The 13102-nt window shown below is 60.1% G+C and overlaps 1 protein-coding gene across 1 annotated transcript in view; it reads left to right on the plus strand.

The window, feature by feature from the left end:
- The first annotated feature begins 2903 nt into the window (after window positions 1–2903).
- Window positions 2904–13102, plus strand: part of SHISAL1 (shisa like 1) — a 130416-nt gene continuing 120217 nt past the window's right edge. Inside the window, exon 1 of the mRNA XM_026017287.2 lies at window positions 2904–3199. Coding sequence (XP_025873072.1) covers window positions 2962–3199 — 238 coding nt within the window. The 5' untranslated portion in view covers window positions 2904–2961. The remainder of the gene's footprint in view (window positions 3200–13102) is intronic.

The raw sequence follows: 13102 nt of genomic DNA on the forward strand, positions 1-13102 counted from the left end.
GCAAGACCATCCAAGGCTTGCAGAGACACCCTACCCCACCCCCACCCTATCCCCACCCCCACCCGAGCCCTGAGCATCCTCGGGATAAGTTTGCCCACTTGCAAGGTAGGCAAGACCGGCTCCTCACTCTCCCTGTCTCAGCTCCTCCTCAGGGGTCTTGCAGCTCAACAGAGGGGACAAGCCAGAGCCAGGGACCAGACGGGAGGTAGAAGGCAGAAAGGGGCCCAGGAATGGGAGCTTGGGGCAGGAGGGCTCCCTGGAGGAGGGGCAGCCCTTCTCCCTTCCCTCTGCCCCTTCTCCCCTCTGTCCTCTTGGACACCCGGCCAGCTGTCCCTGTCAGGGGCTCTCTGCCTCCGCCTCCCTCCCTCCCTCCCGGCTCCTGCATCTCTGGGGGGGGCTCTCTCAGCCTGTCTCCCATCCTCCGTCCCTGTCTCCCTCTCTTTCTGCCTGAATGTCCCTCTCCATCTGTGTGTCTCTCCACGTGTCTCTCTCATTGTCTCACTGTGTTTCTGTCGGTCCCGCCCCCTCCCCACTTCTCAGTGAGTGACAGGGCGGCAAGATGCGGCTGGAATAGGACAAGCAGCTGAGAGGCAACTGTTTCCTTCCGCTCTGCCCGGGCCCTTCCCCCTGGAGGTAGGTAGGCGTCCAAGGCTGCGGACCCTGAACATGCTCCGAAGGGGCTCCTCTTTTGTGAACGGGGATGTGTCCTCTCTGGGGAGTCCCTTGGCACCTGAGCGCCCTGTGAGCGCCTTGTCCTTCCTGTCCCAGCTCTCCAGCGCTATTGTCAGGTCTCCTGCCTTTTGGTGGCTGAGATCACCCACCTGTGACCGTGACAACCTCGACAACCTCGATCTGCCCATTTGCTCACCCAGAGGAAGCAAGGGTGGGGAGTCTGTGGGGGAGTCACTCCTCTCCAAACTGTAACTGTCAACAAAACCGAAGTCTTTCAGCAAAACTGAAGTCTTTCTACAGTGACAGTTTGTAATCTGTTCACTTAGCTCATATGGTGGACATTTGTCTGGATCCTGCATATTATACAGAGGAGTGGCTGCAGGGTGTGACCTCATGCAGGTGGCCCCAATTCACCGAAACCTCCCTTCGGGGGATTTGTTCATTTGACCAACAATTAGGAACCGAGCCCCCCCCCCCCCCTAGGATAAGCAGTGTTTCCGCCCTTGGGGAATTGCTACCCTGATAGAAGAGACCTTTGTTGAGCCAAACCCAGGACACAGAGCACAGGTGGACCGGTGCCCTGAAGCCTCTGAGCCTGCAGAGAACCAGGGGAGACCTGCTTTGAAGGGCACCAGCAGGGTTCTGGTTGTTCCAAAGTGCAGGGCAGGCAGACACGATCTTCCCCATCTCCCTGGCATTTCTACAGCACGCATCCTAGAAGGGACCAGTGGCTGAGCCTGGCCAGGCCCCTGGGGGTGGGTGGTCCCGGTTAAGGAGTGAGAGTTCAGACCCTCTTAGCAGCCCTGAAGCCTGGAGGTGGCCCTGAAGTGGGCTGACATCTGCTCCTGGGTGGAGGGACAAGAGAAACACTCAGGCTACAATTACATTGCAGCATCCAGGCACCCTGCTCCCTGTTCCCTGGGGGAGGGGGACATGCGGGCAGGGATTCCCAGTGTCTGGCCCTTTTTGGAGACTGGCCAGCCGGTCCCCAACATACCAGAGGGGGTGGCACTGGCCTGGCAGGATGCAGAAGGAGGAGTGGCTCCAGGGGTTGTGGGGTGTGCCAGACGTCTGGGTCTGCATGTCAGTAAAGGGGCTACGTCCACCCCATGAGGGGCAGCCTGGTCCCCACTCTGCATTGAGGTCAGATCCTGCCTGGTTGAGTGGCTCCGTTGGCTCAAGCACACGCACAGGTTAGCAAACTTCTTTCCCGAAGAGCTGAGTCAAAGTGGATGAGCAAACCCTGATGGCCTACTGTGTGCCTGGCACCTTCCCCCGCCCCACTGCGGCTGGCCCCACGCCCGGGAGAGGACAGCTAGGCCCAGGGGGTCAGGAGGTGCGCTCCCCCTCCCAGGGACCCCAGACAGCCACAGGAGGCCGGGCCCAGGAGCCCAGAAGCCCATCCGGGGGCCTCTGGTCTGCAGAAGAGATGGTGTTTCCGGAGCAGGAGCGGCTGCGGTGGCCGGATAGTCACTGGACGGTACAGGGACAGCGTGAGCGGTGCTGAGGCTGGGGAAGGGGACGTGTCGGGGGGACGGCTGTGTGATCAGGAGACAGGATGGGGAGTGAGGAAGCCAGCCGCCCTGAGGGAACCCTGGGGCTCCCCGCCTCTGGCAGGGGCACTGGGCCGGCCCCTCACCCTCTGGATCCCACCCACATCCATCAAACAATGCTCCCAGGGACCCTGCAGGTTAGTCAGGAGACTCGGGGTGAATATTGGACGAGGGGCACCTGCTCCCTTACATACTAAACATTTAGTGAACACCTACTATGTGCATCCCCCTTGGGCTAGACACCCCGGGGGTTCTGACGGCAAGCATGGTAGCCGAGGTCCGTCTGCACAGGGGACAGTTGGGGCTGTTCCTCCTGCAGCCCACTGTCCCGTCCGGCCCTGCTCTGGGCCGTGTGCCCGCTGCTCTCATCTTCCAGCCAAGGAGACTAAGGCCGCCCAGGGAGGAGACACTCGTCGGCCAAGCGACATCCCCTTCGGGCCACTGTGTCGGCCGTCCCCGCCGGAGGGTCTCCGAGACCCTCAGATCCAACCCCACGTTTCTCAGGTGAGAACACTGGGGACCACATCCTTTGAGCGCCTCTGTCTCTCTTCCAGAACATTCTCGGTAAGCGACAACCCAGCCCAGGAATGGGCTCGATTGAGCCGCTGGAAATCTCAGCTGGGATCCTGGCGTCTGGGGAAGGGCCGGGCTCTAAAAATAAACCACTCGCCTCAGCCTGGGAGAGCAGCCGGCGGGAGCCTGGTGAGCAAAAGCTGCCGCCTGACGCTCCTGGCAGATGACGGCGGGCCCGGCCCGGCCAGAGCGCCCCCCCTCTCGGGCAGCTGGCCCCTGGGATGGGCTGGTGGCAGGTGGCAGCCAGGAATATTTGACCCCTGGCGCCCAGAGGCACGCCCACCCTCACAGGCACACGCACGCACACGCCCCAACCTGGGACGAGCTCCACGGAGCCTGGCCGAGGCTGCTCGTGAGGAAGGGGCCGGTGGCGGGGACCCAGGACACCCAGATCGGCACAGGTAAGGGGACGTGTCACCCCCTGGAGGAGGCGAGGCTGGGGTGTGGGAGTCCCGGGAGGGGGGTCCCGTGCCGCCCACTCCAGGGACCCCGACGCCAGGGAGGGGGCTGTGACGCCTCTCCTAGCTCCTCTGCACGTCCCCAGCCTGGTGGGGAACAGCCTGCCCTTTTCAGCTCTGGATATCCTCAGCCACAGCCAAAATGTCAGGTCCGGGGGGCATAATTAAAAGCCACTGCAGGTTAATGGGTTTGCAGCAGCCAGGTGGAAAAGTTTTGGAGGTGGATGCCAGCCCTGAGTTTGGGGGGAGACATGCCTCCCCATTCTGCTCCAGGAGTGGGTGGGGGCCAGCCAGTGGGGCAGAGGACCTGCCTCCGAGGGGACCCTGGCACCGGGCCTTTTCAAGAGCACTATCTGGCGACAATTGTCTAGAAAGATGGAGAGAAATCCCAGGGGGATGCAGTTTCCCCGACAGGTCTCGCCATCCCTGGTTCTGCGTTCTACTTCGAGGTTTACAGGGAGGAAAGAGCCTCCGTGAGGGCTGCTCTGGGCATGGAGCCAGGCCCGGTGGCACAGAGTCCAGAGGAAGGGGCCCATTCCCGGAGCTCTGCGTGTCTGTCCCTTGCTGCTCGGAGGGGCTTCGCATCTGACTTTGTGCCTAAATGGATTTCTGTGCCTGGCTCCAGGGCAGGATATTCACCCACAGGCGGGGGCAGGGGGGTGGTGGTGGTGGCTAGTGCCAGTGTGACCCTCCTCCTGTGCCTGGGATGGGGGAGGCAGGGACATGGGCTTGGCGAGGGGGCCTGCTGGCCATCTTCACCTGTTCATCGGAGGAGGACCGGGGCTGGGGGGCCTGGGGACAGGCCAGACCCGCGAGGGCTGTCCAAGCCTTTTCCAGGCACGTGGCAGGGTGTTACCTGGGGAGTGGGATCAATCAGGATGAATTCTCCTGGCTAAGGGTGAGCCAGCCTCTACCACAGTCAAGTCCTTTAGTCACGCTGGTTCAATTGGAATCCCGGGGCCAACGTGGCACCAGGTCCAGGCATGGGGCGGCAGGAAGGAGCGGGGCCTGCGGGGAAGGCTCTGCATGGTCCTCCGTGGAGAGCACCACGTGGCCACCAGGAGGTCTCAGGCTAAGCATGTCTTCCTGGAACACCCAAGGACCCTCCAGGTCAGACGTCTACACCTGTGCACCTGCCACCGTCCTCCCTATCCACACGGTCACTCCAAGTCACCTCCTGGGAGCTGGTGCCATCGACCTCCTCCCATGCATCCCCCAGAACCCTGCTCAGGGCCCACTGCCCTCGAACCTGCCCAGTAAACCCAGCCCACCTCTCTGGGCTTTGGTGCGACTGCCAATCCTCAAATGCAGCCTGGGTCACTAGAGCCTGAGAACTGGTGCTGTCACCGCTGAGACCGAAGCTCCGGTGCGGGCTTCTCCTGACACCCCCACTGGCCGGCTGTGTGGATCTTGGCAAAACACCGGGCCCCTCCGGACCTCGGGCTCCTCACCGGTGAAATGAGGCTGCTTCCTCGTGGGGGGATGTCAGAGGGTCAGTGGGTTTCTAAACCCAGCAGGGCAGCCGCAGGGCAGATCTTCCCCTCGACATCAGCTGTGTGGGGAGGGGGGGTGCAGAGGCCAGGGCCACCAGGAGGGGAGGCGAGGCCCGCGGGGAGTCTGGAGCATAGCGCCGGGGGCCGAAGGCGGGAGTTCCGTCGGGCGCGGCAGGCGCCGTGCGTTTCCAGGACAGCCTCGACTTCAGATACACATCGCATCATTATTAAAGTCTACACAGCTGCATCGTTTTGCTGACTCGTCTCTTTCTATAGAACTTTATTCTTTGCAAGAGGCCTGGGTGGTTGGGTGTGCGAGGCAGTGTCAGGCAGCCAGCCCCCGCCTGGCACCGGGTCACGGGCAGGTGGGGCTGCTGCGGCTAAGGCGGGAACCTGGCTGGGTTTTCAGGCCGCTGGCTCCGCCGACCCCCACCCCCGGTGACCCTGTCAGTGGGTCTGGGGACAGCCACCACCCCCGGCGCTCCCGGCCTTCCTGGGTGGCCACGCAGGTTGCATTGGGTCGCAGGTGGCTCTTGGGGGACAGACTGACTTCAGGGGCACCAGAGGTGGCAGGACGGCTGGCTGTTCAGGAGCAACATGAGACAGGAACCAAATGAACCCTAGAAGAACTCTGCGCCTTCGGCAGGAGGGGTGCGTCTGCTTTGCTGTTTTCCCTGCTCCTGGCGCACGCTGTGTCTGTTGCATCGGTCAGCTCTGGCTGCAGCAATGCTCAGTGACAAACAATCTCCACATCTCAGTGGCTTGCAGCAACCGCATGTATGTACCTTGCTCTTGGGGGTGGATTTCAGTCGATCTTGGTTGCGGCGGGCTGGGTCGAACCGGCTTCAGCTGCACTTGGCCGCCAGGCTGTAATTCATTCCAGGCCTGCTCCGCGTTCACACGCCGGGGTCTGGTTTCCTGTTGGTGACGAAGAAGAGCAAGAGGCTAGGCCACAGCCACCAAGCCTCAGCTCGCTCAGGGTCTCGGCGTGTGTCCCTGGGCTGTCACCCTTCTGCGCAGCCCCAAGTGGACGGGGCAAGGGTGTGGACTCCACTCACTCTCCGGGGGGCAGTGCAAGGTCCAGGGGCGAGGGGCCTCATCGTCCACATCCACACGCTTGCTTCTCCCCGGACCACGTGGCCCTGATGTTGCAAACATCCCTGAGACGAGGTCAAGTTGGAGGTCAAGAGAGGGAGTCAGCACCCAAGTAATGACACTGCTCCCAGCAAAGTGAGGGTGTCCAGGGAGAGGAGTAGAGCAGAGCCGGGCGGGGGCGCGCTTAGGCGTCCTTGAGGAGATGGGAAAGTCTTCACAGGGGAGGTGGCCCCATAAAAGTTTTCCAACGGGCAGGGGACAGGGTGGAGGGCATCCCGAAGGCAGGAAAGCAGGTGCCATAGCTGATGTGGCCGATCCTGCAGCCACTTGCAGAGTGAAGTACCAGCCCTCCTGGGGCCCGGCTGCCTCAGGCGGTCTAGCTGGGTCCTTCCCAAGGCCCTTCCTTGCATCTGAGCTCCTCCCTAAGGAGCTCCTCTGGCGCCCTTTCTGAATTAAGTAGTAACCAGGAACCTCTGATCTCATTACGGAAATTATAATTGTTCAGCTCTTTTTGGATCATTCCTGGTGGCCGAGCCTGGGGACACAGGCTCTAGAGAATTACCCATCCAGCAGTGTGAACAGGAGGCTGGAGGCTTAAAGGTCACTCACAAATACTCCAGTTTGCATTAATTCACAAAATCAAGAGCACACAGCCCCAAAGCCCTAAAGCTATGAAGGTATTTAAATACCAGCCTTTCAAAACACAAAGGGGAGAGAAGGGGGCGATTTTTTCCAAGTTAAATAGTCTCCCGTCTTGGGAGATTTCAAGGAAGACCCTGGGGCAGAGAGGGTCACTTACGAAAGGAATCCAATCCAAGAGGCATTTGTTTGGTCCAGGTGTCTCTCCTGCCCCTGTGTGTAGCCCCTGCAGGGCAGGGCAGACCAGGAGACAGAAAGGCCAGGGTGAAAGAGCGTCTCTAGCCTTGTGGCCTTGTGCACTCCCCTTGGCTTCCACCTGCCACTCTTTATCCATCCATCCATAAAATGGGCCAGTCCTCCAGGAGGGCTGGGAGAGGGTAAGCGGCAGGGCAGGACGGGGCCAGGAGGGCCGCAGGCCCTTGCACGGGGCTGGGGGAGGGGGAAGCAATGAGGGACCAGTGGGCACAGGGTGGGGGAAGGGAGGGCAGAGGGTGGAGAGACAGGCCCAGCTGTTCTCCCTGCAGGAGCAGGAGGCAGGGACTGAGGTCCCTAAGAGCCGCCCCCCCACTCCCTAGCCAGCAGGGCTGCAGCCCCAGAGACCCTCATGCCCCCCAGACCCCATCCTCCCTAACTGTCCTACAGAGGGGGGCTTCACCACTGTCCCCAGCCCAAAAGGGAAAGAACTGAGTTGTAAAAAAAAAGAAAAAAGAAAGAAAATGAATGTCTGGACATGTAAGGAGAAACATGAAAGCCGGCCCGGCCCAGGAGCAAAGGTTCATCGGCTGCCTTCCGGTCCCGTGGGGAGAACTGGTTTCCTTTCTATGGTCCTTATCCTGCCTCAGAAAGGACCACTGCTGAGGGCCTCCTGTGTGTTGGGGGAGGGGGGGCTCTGGCCTGCTGCGTATTGACCAGCCACGAGATCCCGATGAGCCCGTTTCCCCCACCTGTGCACGGGGAGGGGGGAGGGCTCGTGGAGACATCGTGAGGATGCCATGCCTTAAATTGCGCAAAAACACTTAGCACGGAGCCAAGCACAAGGGAGCTCTCTAGAAAACGCTGGCTGTTGTATCAGAGACACTTCTTGGGGAGGATCTCATGCGATCCGATCCTACGTGAGCTGTGGAGGTGGAGGGGGCAACCGGGAGGGGGAGGCCACGGCCTCGTAGCTCTGAGCCTTCTGGGTGGTTTCCAAAGGAAACCTTTTCTCGGAGGCTGCTCTGATTGCGGATGGGAGGGCTCCCCTTGGCTCCCCCAGAGAGGAGCCCCCCCACCCCTGGAGCTCTCCTGCTCACCCCTGGGGACACAGCTCGCCAACCCCCTGCAGAGAGCACCTCGCAGAGAGCACCTCGCCAAGCATTCCCTCCATCAAATCCTGGCTGTACAGCTGCTCGGAGCCCGGTGGGCTCACGGCCTGCCTTCCTCAGCCTTCCTGCCTTCCAGAGAACATTCTGGAAGCCTGTCCTGGGCGGGCTCCCACCCACGAAGGCCAGGAGGAGACGTGGGTTCTAGGAGGTGCCGCATGGGCTCCGTGGGGCCTACACCCAGGTCTCCCAGGGGCCCCTCGGGGCTGCTCCTCCCAGTCCCCTCCCCACGTGGTCCGACCCACCTGTCTCCCCACCCCCCATCTGTCCCTCTTTCCCTCTAGAGCCTCTGTCACCCTCCTGCCTCTCCCCTCCCTCCCTCCCTCAGCCTTGTGTGGCCCTGAAATAAAACTCAAGTGTCCTCTTAGGCGATTTAAATGTATTAAATGTTTTCGGTCCTTAATTTAAAAAGCAGATGAGTGGGATATTTTTGCTTTCTCTCTCCAGCAAGGACAACAAAAGCCACCAGATGAGTTAATTGATTCTTTTCTTCTGCTGCCCTCTCTACAGAGGACCCGGGTCCTCAGCACAATTCACGCTAATCCCATTTCGACAGCAGGAGGCACTTAATGCCAAGAGCGTTCATGTCTGGGTGTCTGAGGCCTTGGCTGGGGTTCGGGCAGCAGGGGCTCACTTCCACCCTGCGGGGTTCCTTTGGGACCTCGTGCACACCACCCCTTCACCCCTAGATGGTAATGCGGGTGATGGCTGCTGTAGGAGCACCTGCCCCAAGTCCTCCCCTCCAGCCCTCTGCCAAGCACAGGTCCTGGAGGTGACACTGGTCTCCGAGGGGCCAGCGGCACGTCCAAAGCCCCACCAAGTGTAGCAGAGAAGCATCAGAAGTAGGGTGACCGCTGACGGTCCTGACACAGGTGACCCCTCCAGTAGGTGCAGCGACCCTACTACTGTGGAGGCTCCTGCTGGGCGCTTTGTCCCAGAGTGTCCCTTTTGGCCATCCCCCCTATGCAGATGAGGCCCAGAGAGACAAGGGTCTCGCTGAGTCACTTAGTGGGTAGCGGTGGCCACTGGGTGAGCTCTGCAGGCCCTGGGACAGAGCTTGCTCAGGTCGCTGCCCACACGTACTCGCCCGGTTAGCAGAGTAGCCTGGAGCTGGGTGAGCCTGTGCCATGTGCCGCCGGGACAGACAGGACTGGCTCTCAGAGCCCAGACTCTCGGGGAGCTCAGGGGACTAGAGGGGGCTCCGAGGCATCAGGACTCAGGGCCTCGGATGCAGGCAGAGCTGCATTCTGGGACAGCAGCCCCTCAGCATTTTCCTCTCTGGAGCCTTTGCACAAGCTGTGCTCCCCCCTGCCCCGCCCCAGCCCTCACACTCGCTGTCTCCTCAGTGAACTAATGCTCTCATTAGGCCCATTTGCAGCCTAGGAAACAGAAGCTCAGAGGGAGGGAACTGGCCCAAGACCCTGGAATTGGGCGAGGCCAGGACAGGGGCTGGGAGCCCCATCAGCCTGGCGTCCAAGCCCCAAAACCCACCTGGTGGCATAGACAAACCCCGGGGCTGGCGTGGTCCAGGCTGAGGTCCCGTGGGTGACCCGACCGCAGGGCATTTGTGCGAGCAGTCAGGTGTGGGCTGGCGCCCAAAAGGACAGGCCCTGGCGACTCCACCACCACCTAACCGCGAGCTGTGATTACTCCCGGGACCCGTTGCCACAGCAGGATTCGTTCCGGGGAGTCCCATAGGGGTCAGGTTTACAGGCCCCAGGCCGTGGCCACAGCCTCCACAGGACTGCAGCCTGGTCCCCAGCTTCTCCATGCAATCAGACCCCTCTCTGCTCTGGCCCGGCCTCTTCCCAACCCCCTGGCATACCCACCCCCTTGGCTTCCATGAAAACCAGAACCTTCCTGCAGGTGCCACGTGGCAGTGGAAACTGGCTCCCCAGTCCTGTGCTGGATCTCAGGGCGTACTGTGACCTCAGCACCACGTTCAAGCTCCCAGAGATGGCCTCTGTTCTCTCTCATCCGGCTGCAGGGCCCTCCAGGTGGGGTTGGGGTCTCACCCCACAGCCACAGAGCCTGCCCAGAGGAGACAGGTGTCCACAGGGACTTCAAGACAGGACATTGGAAGGCAAGGAGTTGCCTGGGGGGCTCAGGGAGTGAGGCGTCGACTCTTGATTTCAGCCCAGGTCGTGATCTCGGGGTCGTGGGATTAAGCCTGTGTCATGCTCTGTGCTCCACGAGGCATCTACTTATCCCTCTTCCTCTGCTTCTCCACCCCCTCGTGCTCTCTCTCTCTCTCTTTCTAAAATAAATAAATAAAATCTTAAAATAATAATAATAATTTTAAAAAAAGATTGGAAGGCCAGGAGTGCCCTCGCTGAGGAAGTAACATTGAAGCCGAGAGCTGCGGGAGGAGCCAGGACAAGTTAGGGAACAGCTTCCAGGGAGAGGGAACTGCACGTGCAAGGCCCTGGGGCAGCTCAGCCGCGCGGTCAGGATTCTCTCTGCTGGCCCGGCTTGAAAGCCCTGGACGTAGCTGCCCTATTAGGTCCTTTCCACAGTGGAGGAGTCTCATCAGGGAGACAGAGTGACTTGCCGAAGGTCACACAGCAAAGAGAGAGAGGGCGCAGAGGTAGGCCTGTGCTGTTACTTCCACCCCAAGAATTGGCCTGCGTGATGTTCACGTATGGAGTCGCCTGAGGTCAGTTTCCAGCTCCCTTCCGGGAGGCTGCAGGTGCCTGGCTGCCCTAGCTCTGCGGGGCACCCCTGGCCGGGAACGTGTGCAGCATCCATTATTTCCCGGGGCGCTGGCGGCGCTCTGTTTTGCCTCAGTGAGCACTTGTGAACTATTTTCTCCAAGCTCTGCAGGCAGCCCCCAAGGAGGCGGGGGTGGGGGGGTGGGGAGGGGAGTGTCTCGTCCTGCCTCGGCCCTGCGATGCTGTTTCTGCAGTCAGAAGGCTTCCCACTTCCGATGACTTTTAAATGCATTTATGATGTAATTGAATTTCAAGCTCCCAGGAAGCCCCGAGGCTGTGGCTTGTCCAGGACCCAGGGAGCCTCCTTGCAGGAGTGGGGCTTTTGTCTCTGCTGGTGCAGACTGCTGGACAGGTGGCTGCGATTCAGGGACCCTCAGGGGATGGTCCCGTCCCTCAGGCCACTGGCCCGCCTGGCTTCAGATCTCGGCCCTGTCATCTACCAGCCCTCCAGCTCTGGGTGAGCCGATTCGCCCTGCTGGGGCTCAGTTTGCTCGTCTGTAAATTGGGTGCAATTGCGCGGGGTGGTTGCCAGGAGTCGATGAAATAATCACATGCGAGGCTCAGTGTGGGGCGTAGCGTGGAGTGAGGTCCACAAGCATTAGCCATTGTTGTGATGTTGCCAGAAATCATACAAGTGATGGGGGGGGGGGGTGGGTAAGCTCCAGTCCTGGGGCCCTGGGTGGGCCCTCCCATCCCCCCCTTGCCCACCCACTTCCTCTGTGGCCTCACCCCTGCTTCTGTGGGGGGGGGGGACCTCATACCTCCCCTCTGGCCTCTGAGTTTTGCACTTGCTGTTCCCTCTGAAATTTGAGCCCCGGGTGCACCTCCCTCGTTTCTCCCCGCCCCTCCTTGCCCGTGGTGAATGCATCTGCAAATCTTATGGAAATGTGTAAAACGAAGAGTAAAAGCTGCCTCAGCTCCCACCCTCCTCCCCAGACCCTCTCCCCTGAGCCCACGGCCAGGCGGGCGGCAGAGCTACCACGGGGCCAGGCCCACCGGTCTGCCTTCAGCTCTGTCAGTAGACCATTTCCATGTGCCTGAAGACCCCCAGGCCAGAAAGGGACCCTGCCTGAGCCATCTGGGGAGGGCGCCCACAGCAGGAGGCTGGGGGGCGCTGCAAGCAGCGGGAGTCCCCCTGGTGCAGGCTGGGGCTTGGCCTTCAGGGCCCACATTTGCATTTATTTTATTTTATTTATTTATTTATTTATTTATTTATTTATTAATAAATTAATTTTTTATTGGTGTTCAATTTACCAACATACAGAAAAACACCCAGTGCTCATCCCGTCAAGTGTCCCCCTTAGTGCCCACCACATTTGCATTTAAAACTGACTCAGAGTGCAGAGGGGGCAGTGACAGGGGGCCCCTGAGGGATGGGATTGTCACCTGCGGGGGTGCAGCAGGTGTCAGCCAGCGTGGGGATGCCATTGTGGCCAGGCCAGAAAGCATGCCTCCTACCTCCTCTGCCCCCTTTCTCTGTCTCTTTCTTCCTTCCGGCACCCAGCCCTACCCACCCTGCGTCCCAGGGAAACAATCACGATGTAGAGGAAAGATCGCCAGACTCTGTTTTTTTTTTTTAAGATTTTATTTATTTATGTATGAGATATACACAGAGAGAGAGGCAGAGACACAGGCAGAGGAAGAAGCAGGCTCCCTGCAGGGAGCCCGATGTGGGACTCGATCCTGGACTCCAGGGTCACGCCCTGAGCCAAAGGCAGACGCTCAACTGCTGAGCCACCCAGGTGTCCCCAGACTTTGCTTTAAAATTGACTTAAAAAAATAAAAAAAAATAATAGTAAAATTGACTTCCATCCAACACGTCGTGTGACCTTCAGGAAGCCACTGGACCTCTCTGAGCCAAGGTTCCTGCTAGGCTGAACCCGCAGATGACATTCTTGCCACCAGGTGCTGTGGTGCGGGCCCAACCGGTGATAAACACCATCGGGTCCTGAGGCTCATCACAGAGGCATTGGCATTCATTCATTCCTCCATCCATATGGATGTCCCCCCGGGCCGGCAGCCCCCGGCCACCCCCTCCTGGCCTCTCCCGTCGGCCCGGCTGTGAGTTCAGGCCATCAGCGTTCAGATGTGCTCAGTTGATGTGATTAACGTGCATTCCACTCAGCATCACACGCGGAGGGGAATGTGGCTGGAGAGCAATTATAATCAAGTTTGAGGAAAGCTGATGGTATTAATGAAAATCATTACACTCCTGGCAGCTAATCCAGCTAAGGGAGGGGGTGACTCTGTTAGAATTCCATTTTTTTTTTACTGTTCTGCTTTCAATCGGGAACACTTTCAAATGGCTGGTGGGGGAAAGCTGCCTCTGGGCGTGGCCGGTTTCTGCTAACCTGGGTGGCGGTGGCGGCCCTTGCAGGGGATGTCGCAGGCAGGGGAGGACAGCTCGGGGTGGCCTGCCTCCCCCAGCCGCCCCCGGAACCTTCCTGGGGTCGTTCCTCCTCCTATCTTCCCATCCGTCTGTCCTTCTCGGAAAGGCTGGTCAGGCTCTCTGACAAAGAGCACCTGCCGGGTGCCAGGGTCCCGGCC

Source organism: Vulpes vulpes, chromosome 16, assembly GCF_048418805.1.
Source record: "Vulpes vulpes isolate BD-2025 chromosome 16, VulVul3, whole genome shotgun sequence".
Taxonomy (NCBI): Eukaryota; Metazoa; Chordata; class Mammalia; order Carnivora; family Canidae; genus Vulpes; species Vulpes vulpes.